Source organism: Staurois parvus, unplaced genomic scaffold (assembly GCF_062004578.1).
Source record: "Staurois parvus isolate SC_StPar_1 unplaced genomic scaffold, SC_StPar_1.0 ptg000282l, whole genome shotgun sequence".
NCBI lineage: Eukaryota > Metazoa > Chordata > Amphibia > Anura > Ranidae > Staurois > Staurois parvus.
In genome coordinates this window covers 11772060-11790551 of record NW_028318078.1, presented here as the reverse complement: position 1 = coordinate 11790551, position 18492 = coordinate 11772060, and the positions used below count along the sequence as shown (strand labels likewise).

The 18492-nt window shown below is 40.5% G+C and overlaps 1 protein-coding gene across 2 annotated transcripts in view; it reads right to left on the bottom strand.

Annotated features, from left to right (window-relative positions):
* TMPRSS6 (transmembrane serine protease 6) overlaps nucleotides 1-18167 on the bottom strand; it is a 182325-nt gene extending 164158 nt beyond the window's left edge. For both annotated transcript variants that reach the window (XM_089681942.1, XM_089681943.1), the window contains exon 1: nucleotides 17895-18167. In XM_089681942.1, the coding sequence (XP_089538068.1) occupies nucleotides 17895-17966 (72 nt within the window). In that variant the 5' untranslated portion in view covers nucleotides 17967-18167. The remainder of the gene's footprint in view (nucleotides 1-17894) is intronic.
* Nucleotides 18168-18492: the final 325 nt, after the last annotated feature.

Below are 18492 nucleotides of genomic sequence, written 5' to 3'. Positions count from 1 at the left end.
AATATTATTACTTATTTATTTATTTATTTTACATACTGTCACCCTAGCAGTACAGTGTCACCATGGTGACACTGTACTACTTGTGGGGGGTGATGAAGATTTTTTTTCACACTGATTGCTTTTAAACCCATAAAGGATGTAAAAGCAATAATTTCTCCTTCTCTCTAGCTGCATTATTGCAGCCATTGAGAACTACTGAGTGAGCTGTGATTGGTCACAGTTTGTCACATGGTACAAGGCTGTTGTGAATAGCCTTGTACTATGTGACCTCTGTGATCATTCACAGATTTCACATGTAGTAAGCAATGATGTCAGAAGTGACATCTTGCTTACTAATCTGCATGTGATCACTGATTGGCTAATCAGCGATCACATGATCAGGACCTCGCACGGAAGTCCCGTCCGACGATCGATGTCTCACTGTGTCCGGAGGACACAGCGGGCACCAGATCGCGGTGCTGCGCGCTCCCAGGGAGTGCACACAAGCAGGGGGCCAGGAAAGCCATTTATAAATGGCCACCCGGCCCTACACTGCCACCGTCCGACTGTTTATATACAACGGCCGGACGGGAGGTGGTTAAGATCTGTTGTGGTGGCTACTTCCACAATCAATCCAAAAAAATTAGATGTTGCAAACAAAACTGTAATGCATCATTTTTGAGTGCTGCTGATGCTGTATTGAAGCCAAGAAATAATGTTGATCTTAAAGTATATCTGTTTTACCTTCAAAGGAATTGTATTTTAATCATCCCGCTCTTATATTTATACAGCAGACAGCACAGTCTTGCCTGGAAAGGGAGTAAAGCTATTTTTTTGTTCTGTTCCAGCTCAGTAACAGTTACAAGTCTATTAACCATGTAACTGGATTGCAAAAAAAAAAAAGTAGCAGATTTATGAACTCATCTCTCTGTCGCTCTGATCTCTACTCCTATCAGCATGCTCCTTGGACTGCAGCACCACTGGCTGGCTGCTTGTGCTGCTTTTCCCTCCCCCAGCCTAAATGCTGTTGTATAAGGACTGTAAGAGGCTGACACCAAGTCAAATTCAGGTACACACAATGCTTGCATTAATAAACACATTTAATAATGTATTAAATACAGGGCTGCATTTATTTGTGTCTTTTATATCTTCTTGTTGGTCAGCTTTAAACGGATAAAAAAAAGAAAACACACCTTTAGGCTCCATGCACACTAGCCAATTTTTAAAGTGGAAGTAAACTCCGCTGGACACTTGTACCTACAGGTGAGCTTCTAATAATGCTTACCTGTAGGCACAGTTTAATGCACTGTTTAGGAGATATTCAGTGTCTCTGCAGCCGGCGACGGCACTGGCACATGCGCTCTGAAGGAATGGCATACCCATGTCATTCCTTCAGAGCCCTGTGCCATGGCCGAGACAAAGACCAATCAAGTGGCCAGAGCCTACAAACCCGGAAGGAAGAGTGGAATGAAGGAAGGGTAAAGATGGAAGCCCTGTCAGTGGTGACAGCACGCCGCTGGAGGACTTCGTTCTAAGGTAAGTCTTTCACAATAGGCTAGTATGTGATGCATACAAGCATATTATGCTATTATTTTGCAGGAGAATTTTTATTTTTATTTTTTGGCGGTTTACTATCGCTTTAAGCTCCTAGCAGCTAGTTATGAGCGTTTTTTTTTTCTTTTCTGCCCCTAGAAGCAAATAGCGTTTTCCTATATGTCTATGCACAGCATTGTAGGCTAGAAGCTTTTCTCAAGCTTCAGCTTCTAGGAGCAGAAAAAAAGCTTTTTTTTTGCGTTTTAGGAACAATTTGCCAGCAGAAAAAAATGCTAAATGCTCCTAAACTCTAATAAAACACTCCTAAGGTTCCATGCACACTGGACTTAAAAAAAATGCCAGTTCCCTTGGCAGAAAAAAACTCTGATATAGATTATTTTTGTACACAATTTAGAAGACATTAGGATGGTTTAGCATTTTTTCTGCCAGAGAAATCCAATCAAAAATACAAACCAGAAGGGTTTTTTTCCTGCCTCTAAACACTGAGCTTAAAATTTACCTCTAATCATCCTAATGTGCATGGACACATAGGGGTTTATTTACTAAAGCTGGAGAGTCCAAAATCAGACTCCCTTCTGCATAGAAACCAATCAGCTTCCAGGTTTCATTGCCTAAGCTTCATTGAACAAGCTGAGGTTAGAAGCTGATTGGTTTCTATGCAGAAGGGAGTCTGATTTTGGACTCTCCAGCTTTAGTAAATAAACCCCATAGGGTAACATTGGGCTTCTTCTACAAGCAAAACACAAAACTCCTGTAGAAGCAGCGATTTTTAGGTCAGTAAGCATGGAGCCTAACAGCTTTTTTCTAGCTTTTTTTTCCCCTACATGTACTGTAAAAACGCTAATAAAACGCTAACATTCCTAAATGCTACTAAAACACTACTAAAAACCACTATTACCATCGTTTTTTTATCCAACGTTTTTTGAGCTTAAAAAACAAAACAAAAACAAAACAAAAAAACACCAGTGCGCATGGAGCCTTATGAGAAATTAATTGTTATTATTTCCTTTCTTGAACAGAGCCACTCTTGCGTGTTCTCCCTTATTTGTACTTTCCCTTTAAATATCTGTTCTTGAATCTATTATTCCCTTAGGTAATAACAAGCTGCTGCCGCTACTGTGCATGCTGTTAAACTATTACTTTTGTCATGGGCTGGGAGAGTGGGAATTGACCTGGTACAGTGATACACAGCTGCTCAGGGATTTGGCAATTGAAAATGCAAAATGATTAGTCATTCAAGGAATTAAGATGTATGAATAATATCATTCTATAGTGACAGTATTTTACTATTGTTTTGCAATATTATATTAAGTTTTAACAAAAAGTTAAGTTGGGTAGAGAGGGATGTCCTAGACATACCTAAAGAACAATGTCTAATAAAAGTCTTAAAATATGTCAGTTGTAGCGGTGAACTTCCGCCAGGTTACGAGCTGAATTTCTGCTGTAGTAAAATAAACCAATTAGCAACACTGCATATTTACCAAGCACGCTATAAAAGTGTGGAGCCGTATCGCTTAGCCACTCCCTATGAATAAGTCCGTAAGTGATGAAACGCGTCAGTTTGGCTAAGCGAAAACCGGAAGTGACGATCTTTGGAACCGGAAGTGACACGATTTGTCTGAGATTTGTCTGTACATAGTACATATATATATATATATATATAGTTGCATATGTACTTTGTACGATTTGTCTGAGAGCGAGGATCGGCAGCGGTGAGAGCATTGTGCGGTTTTCCCTCTCTGACATTATCTTCACTAAGTATAAAAATATATCTTTGGGCTTATCTTGAATTTTGTTCTTGTAAGTGAGTTTCTTTGAGCAGAGATTAAAAGGTTTGAAACTTATCCTTACTATACAAATCCTAGCACCACTTGTATTACCACTGACCGTCAGTTTTATATGTATTGTAATAAAATACCGTCTGTCTGTCTGCTACATTCTCTACTGTTCTTACATTTCTAGATTCCTACATGTAGTCAGACCATGCTTAATCTGTTTATACATTGGCCATGTTTGGCAAGGCTTTTAAGGAAAATTAAGTTATGTGTTATATGCCTTAGGCAGAATAACATATTGATGCCCCTTATGGTACACACAGGGAAAGGACTGGGGAATTTCAAGTTAAAAAGCATTTAAACTCTAGAAACAAACAACTACTTCAACGCTCAAAGATCAAGTAACTGTGTATAGTCTATATTTCATCTACTGAAATGCTTCAATGATGCAGCCCTCCTGGGAGGAAATCCAAAAAAAAATAATACTATAAAAAAAACACACACAGGTGGGCACAAACACCTAGTGCATTACCCAAGATTTATTAATACAAAAAAAACCCAAAAAGCTAAATGGATAATCACAGAAAATGTAAGTAACAAGCATGACAACAAATCCAATGATGCACAAGTGTGGCATCGAGTGACCTGACTGGTAATAGCAGTGTCGGTGAGCTTATGCGTTTTCCCAGAGCCATTTTTTTGCATCTAAACCTTAACAATTAGCAATGATTGAATCTTTCCAGGTTTGATTCCTCAAGGGTTTGGCAAATCTTGTTTGAAGTTTGGCAAACCCAAACCAGAGGCAAATTCCATTGAAGTATGAGTCTTGCTGATAAATTATGGGCATTTTTAAGGCTCATAGGCAAACTAATGTAAAAGAAGAGCATTGGAAGCTGGACTCTGCCATAGACTGCAGATGACACAGCAATGTAAAACTGGCCAACTACAGGACAATTTTAAATAGCAAGGTTAGAACTAAATTTACTATAGACAAAATGAACAGGCTGGGTCTTTTTTACTAGAATTAGGATACTGCACATTATACATAAGTGTAAATGTAGCCAGCAGCAGTGCAATTTTAATCAGGGATAATAAGCCAAATGTACTAGAACCAAAGTGTACAGGCAGATGTTTTACTATAGGAACTAAAAGACCTCAGATGATACATTAGTGTAAAATTGGCTAGCAGCAGGACAATTTTATTGAGCAAGGCCAGGCCTATATTTACTACAGTCAAATGGCACAGGCTGGGGTTTTACTACAAGAAAGAATATATTGCAGTGGATACATCAGTGTAAAAGTGGCCAGCAGCAGGTCAGTTTTAATCAGGGAAAATAGGTCTAACTGGTGTACAGTACATATAACTTTCATTATATGTATGAGGATAGGGGTGTGTTGAATGGCAGTAGTATAATGTGATGTGGTTTAAGTGCACACTGTTCTTGCAGGTTTTTTTCATTGACAAATGATGCTGTGTTACTTTAACTGACAATTGCGTGGTCATGCAACAGTGTACATAAATGAAATTTATGTCACTTTTTTTCCCACAAATAGAGCTTTCTTCCAGTGGTATTTGATCAACTCTGTGTTTTTAATTTTTTGTGCTTTAAACAAAAAAATCCGACAATTTAAAAAAACAAACAATATTTTTGACTTTGTTATAAAACATATCCAATAAAAATTTTTAAAAAATACAATTTCTTCATAACTTTAGACCAAAGTGTATTCTGCTACACGTCTTTGCTAAAATACTGTATACTATTTGGTTTACATGAAAGTTATAGCGTCTACAAATGGCAGTATATATACTGGAATTTTTATTTCTATTTTTTTGATACTAGTAATGGCGGCAATCAGGACTGTGGGAATGTGGCGGGCATTCTGACACTGGGAACTGACTAACTGACACTGACATCCCCAGTGACACTAATACAGTGACCAGTGCTAATAAAAAGCACTGACACTGTACTAATGACACTGGGCAGGAAAGGGTTAACATCTGGGGCGACCAAACGGTTAACAGTGTGCTGTGCATGTTTTACCATGTGTGCTGTTTTACTTGGGAGACATGCTGCTTTGTATCTCCCTGGTGTGCAGAGAGATACAAAGCAGTATGTCCATGCTGACAGGAGAGAGACCTGTGTTGTTTACACACAGGACTCTCCCCTGTCAGCTTTGGCGACGATCACGGAGTCCCGCCCAGGAATTGCTGGCCGGGACCCGGTGATTGACATCCCCAGCAGCTAATAGCGGTGCAGGTAGGGGCGGCGCACACATGCACGCCCCTACCCAGAAATGCAAATCACGCATATATATGTGATTTTGCGCATCCGTGGCACCATGTAGCAGTACACCTGGGCAAGCGGTTAAAGTGGAACTAAACCCATGCCATAAATGCTGTGAGATTTTCTTGTGCAGCAGCTAAAAAAAACTGCTGACTTCAAATCAACCACAAAAAAAATGAAAGACAAAGAAAAACAAAGAAAAAAGCAGCACATTAGCAGAATGATTAAAGAGCCATCAGGATAGCAATTAGTACAGTTTCTTTACTGGCCTTAATCTCTTCTATTCAGTATGTCAGTTCTCTCTATGAGCATGCCTTGGAATTTCCTATAAGAGATTTCAGTTCACTGCCCCTATGGCTGCTTTTTGCCCCTCTCTATTAGGATCCATTCATCATTAGGAATTTAGCCCCGCTGCATGAGGCACCATTGTTTAGGTATGGGTGGAAGGCACAGGTGCACCTTTCAGTCCCACTACTGGCGCACTGTTAAACTCTATGAAATGCTGACAGCTAGTGTGACTCGAAAGACCTGGATAGTGCACTGAGCAGTACTAACGTTTAGGCCAGGGGTGTCCAAACTATTTTCAAAGAGGGCCAGATTGGATGAAGTGAACATGGTGGAGGGCCGAACATTTTTCCAAACATTCTCTGAACCATTACAATTAAATGCAAATAAATTATTTTATGCCAAGTTAATTGCAAACGACATACTTTTCATTTCATAACATTAAGATCAACTGACAGCTGAGTTTTCACAATGTATTGAAAATAAATAAAAAAAAAAAAAACTTACACTTCACGCTGGAAGCCCGGCCCTGACGTCACCGCCCTCTGTCGCTCCCAGCGCGGCGCAGTCACGCATGCGCACTGCTCTCAAGCAGAAGACTGTCTGCCACAGAAGGGAGGGCCGTGCGACAGCCGCAATTACACAGACCAGGGAGAAGGCGCCGCAGTCAGGCATGCGCACTGCCCTCTGCTCTCAAGCAGAAGACTGTCTGCCATAGAAGGGAGGGCCACATTACACAGAGCAGGGAGGGCTGTTGGAGGGCCGTATTAAACCGACCCCTGGGCCGTAAATGGCCCGCGGGCCGGACTTTGGACATGCCTGGTTTAGGCAGTATGCACTCAGGGATGAATGATAGGAACCCAGACTTCTGTTGTCTTGAGCCTTTTGTCCCCAGGTACATACTGCCCTAAATGTTAGTCCATTGTTCAGCTGCAGCACCTGTCAACCTCTCATAGAGTTTCACAGGCTGCTGGCAGTGGGACTGCATAATGCACCAGTACCGGCATTTAAATGCTGGAGCCTCATGTACCAGGGCTAAATACCCAGTGTCCATGGGGCCTTATAGAGAGGGGACTGGCTCATCCAAAATACCCCTTTTGTCCCTTCTATGCATGTTGGCCAAAATTCAAAAGCCTTGCAGTGCATTGTTGGTTTAAACACAATTCTGCTGGGCAGATCTGCACAAAAATTTGCCAAGACAGTGAACCTTGAACCCATGGTAGCAGCAAACCCAAACCTCATCCCATAAAGATCTTTTCTTATTTAGTCCATTTTGGTCTGTTAAATATACCACAGAAAATGTTTTGTTATATCTTTTTGATAAAGTGCAAAAAATGTTGATCTGGCCAAAAATCTTTTAAAACTGGCCACCCACAGCTCAAATTTCAGCCAATTCCTGCAGCTAACCATCAGAAATTTGGGATGTAGATTGCTCTGTTGGTACCACCCAGCTCAGCCAAAAAAAATAAAGGAACCTTTGTGCAGAAATGCATCTGCACATGCATTGTGGGATTCAGCGCATTGCAGACATGCCATGGGGCTCTCCCTGGTCTCGTAGACGTAGCAAAGACCCCCATGGCATGACTGTGCATGCACCAGATCGCAATTTAAGATGATGGTGCTGGAGAAGAACTGTATAGAGAGGACTTTGTCTGCAAGTAAGAAATTGCTGGTCTCATTGGATTAGTAAGTATTTTTTTTTAATATTTACACAGGGACAGGTTTTAAGTTGGCCATAGATTAGTCTGTTCTTTTTTTTTTTTTTGTTCAGGCATCATGTTGAATGAAACAAACTAACCCAATTCTCCCATCCACACATTCCAGGTAGGTGGGGGAATCCTCTTGCTGTGTCATTGTTTTCTAATAGTGGGGAGGCTTCTCTGCTGTCAGAATACACTGTGCACAGTACAGCAGAGTGCTTGCACAGAAGTCAATTAGTAAAGCAACTTTACAACCACATTGCCCATACATGGATCAAAACTCCTCTTGAACTGGAAAATTTCAATCCATCTATTTGCAACTTACGGGATCTAAAATTTAATTTTTGATATGTATGCTGGAGTGCCTATTTAAGCAGATAACTTCCTGTACTCTCGGCCTGTGCTGGCTCAATTACATAGTTCTCATCTATCTTTGGGAACTACAGAACCATGCCCCTCTATGTTATGAAGACAAAAGGCAGAGTTCTGTAGTCCTATCCTGTGTCTGTTGTCCCGATGAGGGTTGTTAACTGGAAATGTTTTACTAGTAGGATCAACAAGTGAAAATAAAGTGACAAAAGCTTGAAAAAAGGGAAACAAATGCAGCCACAAAATCTAAGGATTGGTAAACTGAAATATCCTATTTTCTCAGGGGGAAAATTAGACGTTCCTTAGGTTTTCTGTGTGCAGAATGGTCAGGGACAACAACAAAACCATATTAAATAAAGGGCAATACATCCTTCCTACATTCATTTATAATTATATCACAAGTTAAAAAAGACTAATGTGTTCATACAAAACGTAATACCACAGGTTCAGAACCCTAAAACAGGTTATATCTGTAACTGAAAATGGGAATCCAAGATAGAGTGCTTTAAGCCGATAACATAAAAATAACACAATGATTTGTAGACATAAACCTCAGGAGAGTCGCACTTTCTAGTAATTGGTAAGAAGTCAATAAAATCAGAATTACTTTCTTCAAGCACTATATCACATTCACTCAAGATGAGCAACATTACCATTTGTCTTTTAGACGTCATGCCTGTTAAGTGGGATTTTTTTTTCTCTTTTAAGATTGTTTATGTTCCAATTTATTTAAGAGATGCTTGTGGATTGTGTCATTGTGCAGTATCTAGGAAAATGATTAACCAGAGATTCAACTCTCAGCACACACATTGTGCAACTAGCTAATGCTTGTTCAGCACAAACATGGTGACAGTATGACAAACTTGGTAACTCCAAGAGAAAATTAATGTGCATGTACTGCAAATGTGTAGAGCTTCACAGATTTGAGAAGAAGCTAAATTGGTGTTGATTTTATAAATGAGCTTATGATAATTTGCGTATTTAAATACGGAATGATATAAAATGTCTTCTACTTTCAGTTATGGGACTCATGCAACCCCTACCTTCCATAGTGCAGTCCTGAGCGCTTGTTTGGTCAATTGTTTGTTTCACTTGTGATAATTGTGCACACAGATATGGACAATGACAACCATAATTTGGATCATACTCTGCAAATGTCATTCTCACTCCAAATCATTCTCTCCCCCTCCTTTGCTTTGAATGGAATGTGGTCTGTGTGTGTGCTGAGTTCAGGCGTACACAGGGCACAGCTGGATATGCTTCATGGTTATAAACCCAATTAGTTGGTTCCATGATGTCTGACAGACCCTTGCCTTGGCCGGGTCGTAAAGCTATAAACCAGTCAGTCACTGGACATGAAAGCATTCCAGAGGGGCAGTAAAACATACATCCCACTTGAAACCACTTTTTCATACAATTTCATAAATCCTGGCAAGAACAAGGTACAATGAATCAAAGCACATATTAAGATAGGTCATTTTATTACGAGTCACCTGATACCTTACAGACCTGGGTGGCGTCTACAGGAGAGTAGAAAGTCATATAATTTTATCTGGAACAGTAAGATATGTCATATTTTATGTCTGGATGTTCAGGATATCATTCTGCATATTAATCTGCCAGTGGCTAGGATGCTACATGGACCTATAGAAGGTTATTGACCATGGTATAAACACATGAGGGATTTGGTCATATACGGGGTCCCCGCCTAAACACCCCTCCCCTAATGAGGCGATTGGTTCTCTGCTTTAAGGAGACACCCTGCTGGGTTCCTAGAAAACATGCTGTCATGCCTGGAGAGAGAGATTAAGAGATTCTCCCTTTTAACATCAGGAACCAACTTTGGGAGAAAAGGCACCCTTTTGTTCGGACACTTGAACGCTGCTTAAACCAGGATTTCTGCAAGTATTCTACCTTCTTAAACTTCTTTTGTTATCTCTCTGTTGTGTTATTGCTCAATTTATATATATATATTGGTTACATCTTTTCTGTAAATATTTTTATTGCACCATTTTGACCTTTTTAGTAATAAATCCTATTTTCTGAAAAGTGTTGAATTGTTTCTAAAGCTCTTTAATGCAAACTAAGAATCCCTGTCTCTGAAGAGTGCTACTGTGTGTTTTAAAACCTCTGGATACATCTGTCTGCGGTGACAGTGTGTACACAGACGCTTATTTAAACATTAAGATTTGTGAGTTTCCTCCTTCTCGGTAAAAAGGTGGTGGTGGCAGTGTGAAGGGTTAATTGCGTAATTAACCTGACTCAGTAACAATTGCTCTCAGGCTGTTGGCACCTAGATTGGGGTCCAGTGAGCTGGAAAATCTTTGTGCAGGGTGCAGCTGAGAGCGGCATTGTTACGCAAGTGGCAGCACGGTTTTAGATTGGCTAGTCCTTTGGTCACAAGTTGGTGAGAAGGACTGGGGTCTGACGCCCCGCCCGTCACACCATAGCAAAGTGAAACTTATAATGGGTTTCATCTCTTCACACCTACAAATCAATGTTGAAACCTGTTATTTTGCCCTGAAAAAGACAGCTGTTCTGTCCCAACTATATGTATTGTTTTTTTTCTGTTGCTGTATTGAACTCTATCAGTTTACTGTTGTACTTATGTATGCTGAAATCTAATGGTGAAATCTAAGGGCCACTACAACTTGTTTACTAATGTAATTTGGTATCTCCCTCTGTCCTTTCCTCCTTTTAGTGCTAGTTCGATTAGTCCTAGAAAGACCCTCCTTGCTTCTTCTATGTTCCCCCAACCAGTATTAATTATTTGCATTATCTTCTTAAAAAGACTGGAAAATATCCTCTGCACCGACACTTATCTGCCGTAAAATTGCATTGGATTCAACTTCTTTGTCTTATTGAAGAGTAAAGCTGTCTACGGATTATGCCAAGTCTGCAAGTGGCCATACTGTCCAGCCATACTGTCCAGGCAGACTGGGTCTATGGCGGTATGTCATCACAAAGTGGCATATGAATCGGAACACAAGCCATATATGGGTACTGGGAATCAGGGATGTATTTAGACATTGCACTGATCTAGGTACACCCATTGATTAGACCCAGTAGTGCAAGCTTCATCTCTTGTGTCATGTAAATATTTTGGTAAACAATACAGCTAGAATGTGCCATTTAAAAAGCATGCAGGTGGCTTTGTATGCACAACTACTTTGTTCTTATCTAAACTTCAAAACAAGAGCAAAAAGAGATGGTTTTATGTTTTCAGAGCTATAGAAAGCCTTTTGAATCATTTTAGCTTTCCCTACATCCTAAAATCTACAGTTCTCTTGCTGGATTTAGCCACATATGTCCAGAGGTGTCCAGAGGGAAGCAAAATGAGGAAAAACATTGTCTAAATTGTAAATAGGACTCAAGAATCAAGAATAGGACTTGAGAATCAAGAATGCACATGATCTGCTAAGCCTGTTTGGAAGCTCAGCATCACTGAGACCTCTGTTCCTGCAAAATTGAAAAATGAACAGGATCAAAGTAGTAAGTACACGCTAGTCAAAATTAAAATTAAGCCTTAAGATGCATGTAGGGAGCACAGCCTAACCTTTGATATTATGATATTATGTACTGTAGATGATTATATATTTATTATATATTTAAATCTTTGAAATTTTATGTTGAGGAACATTATTTTGAAATTATTCAACAAGTTTTGATGCAGCTTTTCACAGATTGGTGGACCTCTGTCCATCTTTACTTCTGAAACACTCTGACTTTCGAAGATGCTTTTTTTTTATACCCAGTCATGTTACTGACCTGTTGCCAGACAACCTAATTAGTTGAAAAATGGTTTTCTAGCTCTTCCTGGTTAGTACCACCTACTTTGCCAGCTTTTTGTTGCCTTGTCCCAACTTTCATGAGACATGTTGCTACCATCAATTTTAAAATGACCTTATTTTGTTTTCTTAAAATTTACATTTTCTCAGTTTAAACAATTCATATGTTTCTTTTTTCTGTTGTGAATAAAATATGGGTTTCTGAGATTTGCAAATCATTGCATTCTGTTCTTATGTTGATTTTACACAGCATCCCAACTTTTTTAGAATTAGGGCTGTACTATGTAAGTTTCTACTTAGTATATTTAGCCAATTGCCTCAGCTGAATCTCTTTTTTTCTTGGCCCCGTACACATGTCTTTTGTGGCTGTTTATTAAGATGGCCTTTGCTTGACTTTGTAGTGCCAGCATTTAGAGGAGATCCACTGCAATCAATGTTATTTCTCTTACTGTTGAATTGTCACACAGCTGCGATACCATTTTACCTTGTGAGTGGACTTTGTTTCTTTAATGAAAATGCTGCTCTAATATAATTGAGGCACCGATGAGGCATTTTTACTTTATATGAATTAGAGTTGGTATAGGTCCATTCCACACCAGAAAACATGATATTTCAATTTAAGGATTTAAGGATGTTAGGTGGAAGAGTGCCAATAGGACCACAAACTTAACCTCTTACTGACCAGCCACTGTAGAAATACGGTGGCAGGTCGGCACGGCTGGGCAAAACCACGCTTTAAAACGTGTGTTTGCAAAACAGGTGAGGGGAGCACGCAAGGCGCGTGCCCGCCCTACCCGTCCCGCCGATCGCGGCCACTGGTGTCAGTCACCGGGTCTCGGCCGGTCATTACCTACCGTGTCCCGGCAATTAGCGGCAATCACTGACAGAGAGGACGGCTGCAGTGTTTACACTGCAGACATGCTTTCTGTCAGCTCCTGACATGCTGATCCGGAGAGAAGAGTTCATCTCTCCGGATCAGTGTGTTCCCGTGCAGTACACACCCCTGCCCCCTAGTAAAACACTCCCCTCACACAGTTAACCCTTTCAGTTAATAAAAAAGTTAACCCCTTCCTCCCCAGTGCCTTTAGTACAGTGTCAGTGTTTTTTTTTTTTGCACTGATCACTGTATTGGTGTCACTGGGGATGTCAGTGACCCCAAGTCAGTTCCCCCCCAGTGTCAGAATGTCCGTCGCAGTCCCGCAGTCCTGCCATAAGTCGCTGATTGCCGCCATAAGTCACTGATCGCCGCCATAAGTCGCAGATCACCGCCATATTAGTATAAAAAAAACCGAAAAATTCCAGTACCTTTCCCGCCATTTGTAAATGCTATAACTTTCATGTAAACCAATTAATTTACACTTATTGGGTTTTTTTTTAACAAAAAGTCCATAATATTGTTTTTTTTAGCGCAAAAAATAAAAACCGCAAAGGTGATCAAATACCACCGAAAGAAAGCTCAATTTGTGGGAAAAAAAGGATGTAAATTTCATTTATGTACCATATTGCATGACCACGCAATTGTCCGTTAAACTAGCACAGCGCTGTAAAGCAAAAAAATGGCGTAAATTGCAGTATCTATAACATAGTTTGTAGACGCTATAACTTTCACACAAAGCAATCAATATACACTTATTGGGATTTTTTTACCAAAAACATGGAGCAGAATACATTTTGCTTAAATTTATAACCAACTTTGAGTTTACTATATATTTTTTATAGCTGAAAGTAAAAAATATTGTTTTTCTTCAAAATTTTTGGTCTTTTTTTGTTTATAGCGTGAAAAATAAAAAGTGCACAGGTGATCAAATGCCACCGAAAGAAAGCTCTATTTGTGTGAAAAAAAGGACATAAATTTCATTTAGGTGCAGCATTGCATGACCGCGCAATTATCAGTTGAATTAGTGCAGCGCCGAGTAGCAAAAAGAGGCCTGGTCATTAAGGGGGGTAAATCCTCAGGAGGGCAAGTGGTTAATTCAGTCAGTTAATCAGAATCTAACTGCAAATGGTTCATCGTATGGCCAATGTAAAAAAAAGCCTTAGTCTAAAAAATTTTCCCTTCCCCTTCCCTTACCTATCCTGCCTAACCTGTAAAGAAAAAAAGATCTGTATACTTACCTATTTCTAATCTTCTCTGGTCTGGTCATGTGATCCTGCAGGCCCTGGGAAAAGGAGGGAGCACTGACAACAGCTGGGCCATAGGAGCCTATGCGCCCAGATTTCCCTGCGCCTTTGTCGAGTGCACCCTGAGCCAGAGCTGCAGGATCATGTGACCAAACCAGAGTGTATTAAAACAGGTAAGTACACACATCTTTTTTTATACAGGATAGGTAAAATGAAGGGGTAGAGAACATTTTAAGAATAGTTAGTCTTAGGATTTTTTTTAACATGAAAAAGCCCTGTTGAAAGCAATGTACGTTTGACAGCTCCTGGAGCACTTCTTGATCAATTGCATGTAATTTCCCATACAGCAATTTTCTCTGGATGGTCATCCTGATACTATCATTCACTGGTAATCCCTGCATGAATGATTACAGATGATCAACTGCAAAAAACTGCAGGAGATGTTATCCACAAGTTGGTTTCAATGGGCCTTCCCACTCGTAGCTAATTCCCTGCTGGGTCTCCTACACCTGATCATAATCAGCCCCAGTTGCAAGTGAGAATGGGGCCCTACGGCTAAAGCAGAGGTCTCGGGGGTTGGACTGTGGCCAGTGGTAGTAGAAAATGTCATAGTGTGCTATGAGTGGGAAGGCCTATTGAAACCAATGGTTGGCTAACAACTCCTGCAGTTTTTTGCAGTTGATCACATGTAATCACTCATGCAGGGATTACCAGTGAATGATAGTGTCAGGATAACCATCATTGGTATCACTGGGAGGAAAAGTGCCCCATCGTGTCCCAGGTGTCAGTGGCAGGAATCATGCCCCATTGTTGGTGTCAGTGGGAGGAATAGTCCACAGTTTGGAGACCACTGGGCTAAAGGATTGCACATGAAGCTCAAAGTAATGTTACACAGATAAGATTACTTAGGTGGTGATAATGAAGGGAGATATACCATAGTGCAACCAAATGTAGGCAACCCTGTCTATAGAAAGTTCAGTAATAAACATGTGAACCAATTGACTTTTTCTGTAAAGTTTAATATGAAAGATCTTGAAACGATATCATTTGTACCCCTAGGTATAACCACAGAACAAGCATGAAGCACATCAGTGTTTACTCTAGTGTGGTGTGATATCAACCTTCTGGGAATGGTAAAAGACCACTGGCACACTAGCTGCAGGATAAATGGTTTAAAACATCTTTCGGGACTTGTAGCTGAAAAAGATTCTTCCCTTAAGGCAGTATTCACAGATAAGCTATTCCCTAGGGTACAATGCTGACAGCGATAGCAAACATGTCTTACAAATCAATCAAGCTTGTTCATATCTCAGTGCTGCAGTGCAATTTAAAATGGAAAACACAAGCTGCTCGGATTTCCCTGAGACAGGTGCAAACGACATTCACAATTTGCCAGTCTGCTTAAAAATGCACATATCAGCTTTACTGAAAAAAAAAAAATTATAATTCTCAGCAACCACAATTTGTATAATCCATAAATTAAAAAATTTGGCACAGTTATAAAGTATACAGTATCTAGAACCAAAAATGTTTTATTTAGTTCTGGATTGAGGTGGAATGTTTAGAACCTCTGCCTGTTTTTTGTTTTTGTTTTTTGCTGTCTTTGAACTGTTGAGGAGATTTTTCTTCAATTTCTTTTCCACAGTGGAGAAAACAAGTGGAAATTTCAGCAAAGTGCGGGTGAATCCCTCACTATACACCTTACAGTCTAGCTTGTACAATCTTTGTGCGATCAACGTTAGAGTTACATAAACTATGCAATATGTAACCTTACCCAATCTATTCAATCAATTTTTATCCAATCAATCAGATCCTCATGCTAAATAGTTGTTAATAGATCTAGGGCTCCATTCACACCTAACATTAGCATTTTCTAGAATTTTCAAGGTTTTTTTTCACTTTTTTGTGTGTTTAGGGTGCAATGTGCTATACAGAAGCTTCTCTGGGACAGGATCATGTGTTTTTGGCCTCATAGACTTTTGCATGTGATTTTCAGGCTCCTCTATTCAAGTCTATGGGGCCAAAAACACCCAAACCTGCCCAAAAGGAAGTTTCTGTATTTTTTCAAGCAATAGGACACCCGGACGCTCAGGTGTGAGCAGGCCTCATTTAGGTTCCATTCACACTTGTACGCCTCCAAAGATGGGCAACATTGGAATGCAATTTTGGTGTGACTTTGATACAACTTTGACGCAACTTTGGTTGTGTACGACTTGGATGTGACTTGTCCCTCTGTAAAGTGGGACCCACTGTTGCAGGTAAAACATTCAGGTACAACTTTCATGCAGCTTTTGAGGGTTAACATTGCAGTCTATGGCCATCAAGTTGCATGAAAGTTGGACCAAGGTAGTGCATGAACTACTTTGAAGTTGCTGCAACTTTCAGTCACACATAAATTAATGATTATCATTGGAAAACATGGGGTACAACTTGCATGACAAGTCCAACAAGTGTTAATGGGGTCTCACACTTGTGTTCGGGTGGTGGCTGCAAAGGTAGCAGAGGGTGAGTACATATGGTGCAGCTGCAATGCTTGGCGTGGAAAAAATCCTCGCTGTCATGTTCAGAGGGCAATACTACCCACAATCACATGCAGTGCAGGGTTTAGGGGTTAAAGCAGGCAGTGGGGAGGCGATACAATCTGTCTGCATTTGACAATCATCTGTCAAATGCTTTCTCAACTGAATGTGGATCACTCAAGAGAGCAACCAGAGTGTAAACTAGTCCTTCAAATGGAGTTCCTGCCCCTTGCTCCCCCCCACCAAAAAAGAAAAGTCAGCAGCTACAAATACTGTAGCTGCTGACTTTTAATATTAGGGCACTTACCTGTCCAGGCATCCAGCGGTGTCTTCACCCCGAACCGATTCCCCAATTGACTGTCAGGTGCTGGCGCCACCATCTTGACTAAGGGAAACCAGCAGTGAAGCCTGCCTGGACCTGTTGAGTTTCCCAGAGGGCTGGGGGAGGGCAAACTTCCAGCTCAGTTCACTATGGTGAACTGAGCCAGAAGTAGGAGCAAGTACCTGTCAAAACCAGATACCTACTCCCCCCAAAATGTGCCAAATGTGGCAGCTGAGGGGTGGGAGGAGCCAGATAAGCAGAGCTTCCACTTTTGGGTGGAACTCTGCTTTAAATAATGGTATTTTTAATGTTGAGCCTTTTGTAGCCTTGAGCTACAAAATGCTCAGATGTGCATGCGGCTTAAAGAAGATTGTGCATTCAAATTGTAATGTGTGTGGTGAGCTTTAGATATTTGTCACTAGAACTCCCCATTGGGAGATTGCTCATCATTTCCTGTTGGGTGACAACTGTAAAATGTTGGATTTCTTCACCTTTTGACTAAGTGGTAATGATCACCACCACCAAGATAAATAGAGCAGGGAATCTTTCCTGCAGGGAACAAATAGCAATAAAAACCTAAGGTTTCATTCACACGGGCAATTTCCTGCAGCAGATTCCTGCCGCTGTCATTCGCATCCAGCCAAATCACCCCTGCAAATGTAACCTAATAGACTAGAGGATCTAAATCTGGCCAGGCAATGAGTGCATTTCAGCCAATTCCTGATTAACTGCCCAATAGATACCTACTGCTCTCATTAGGTGGCCCTGCTGCATTTGTCAAGAGTCGATTACTCGATCAACTTTTGTTGAAGGAAAATTTTCAACCAAAGGATGCATTTGATGCAACTACTGTTCGAGTATTCTGGATTCGTCCATCCTGTTTAGAGTGGATAGAGGGGTCAGTTAGATTTCTTTTAGTGTATGGTCTAATTAAAACCTCTATACCTAATCCATAACTTTAAAAGCAAATCTTGGTTTTAGAAGTAATTTATGATGGAGCTTTGTTGCATATTATATCCACCAACAATTCGCTGGATTTCTAGTTGATCCACCAAATTCTAAATAGCAAAATCTAGTTGCCTAACTAGCAAATGTCAGGTAGTGTGTAGCCAGAATAACATCATAGAGACTGTATTTTTGTATTTCGGTCACTGTGACAAACTTTCATTTACAACCTACATGAAGAGTGTGACTTACCGGACTCAGCTCTTTCGGGGGTTTCTCCTCAGGGAGTGTAGGGGGATCAGGAGGGGGCTGAAATCCAGACATATTCAACACTCCTCCAGTTCACCTGGACATCCGTCTCACCGCTCTGCTGCAGGGACATGCTGTGCCAGTCATACACCGCTCACACACATCAGGCTGCTGTTGACACATCCCCAAACTCCCTACAGATTCGTCATTCTTCGCCCCCCAGGCTGTTTTGGAAAAGAACAGGGTTCCCAAGAGGCATGAAGCCACACTGTGCAACAGGCTGTGATCAATGTACAAAACAGACACTCCGAGTACCATAATCAGTGTGCAAAACAGGTACAGCTGGACAGAGAACAGAGGTCACCAAGATACCAAAACCTACAGCAAAAAAAATCCCAGGAACAAATGACAACATAAAGCTATGGAAATCCTGAACTATAATGTATAGCCATGAAGGTTAATAATTAATTAATAAAGGAATTGCAATAACTAAAGGGAATACATTGCCAGAAAAGATCGCTGAAAAATTAACAGCTGCATTTAAAGTGATACTAAACACACACTGTTTACTTACATTATCCTTTCTCTTTCTGTATGTGCA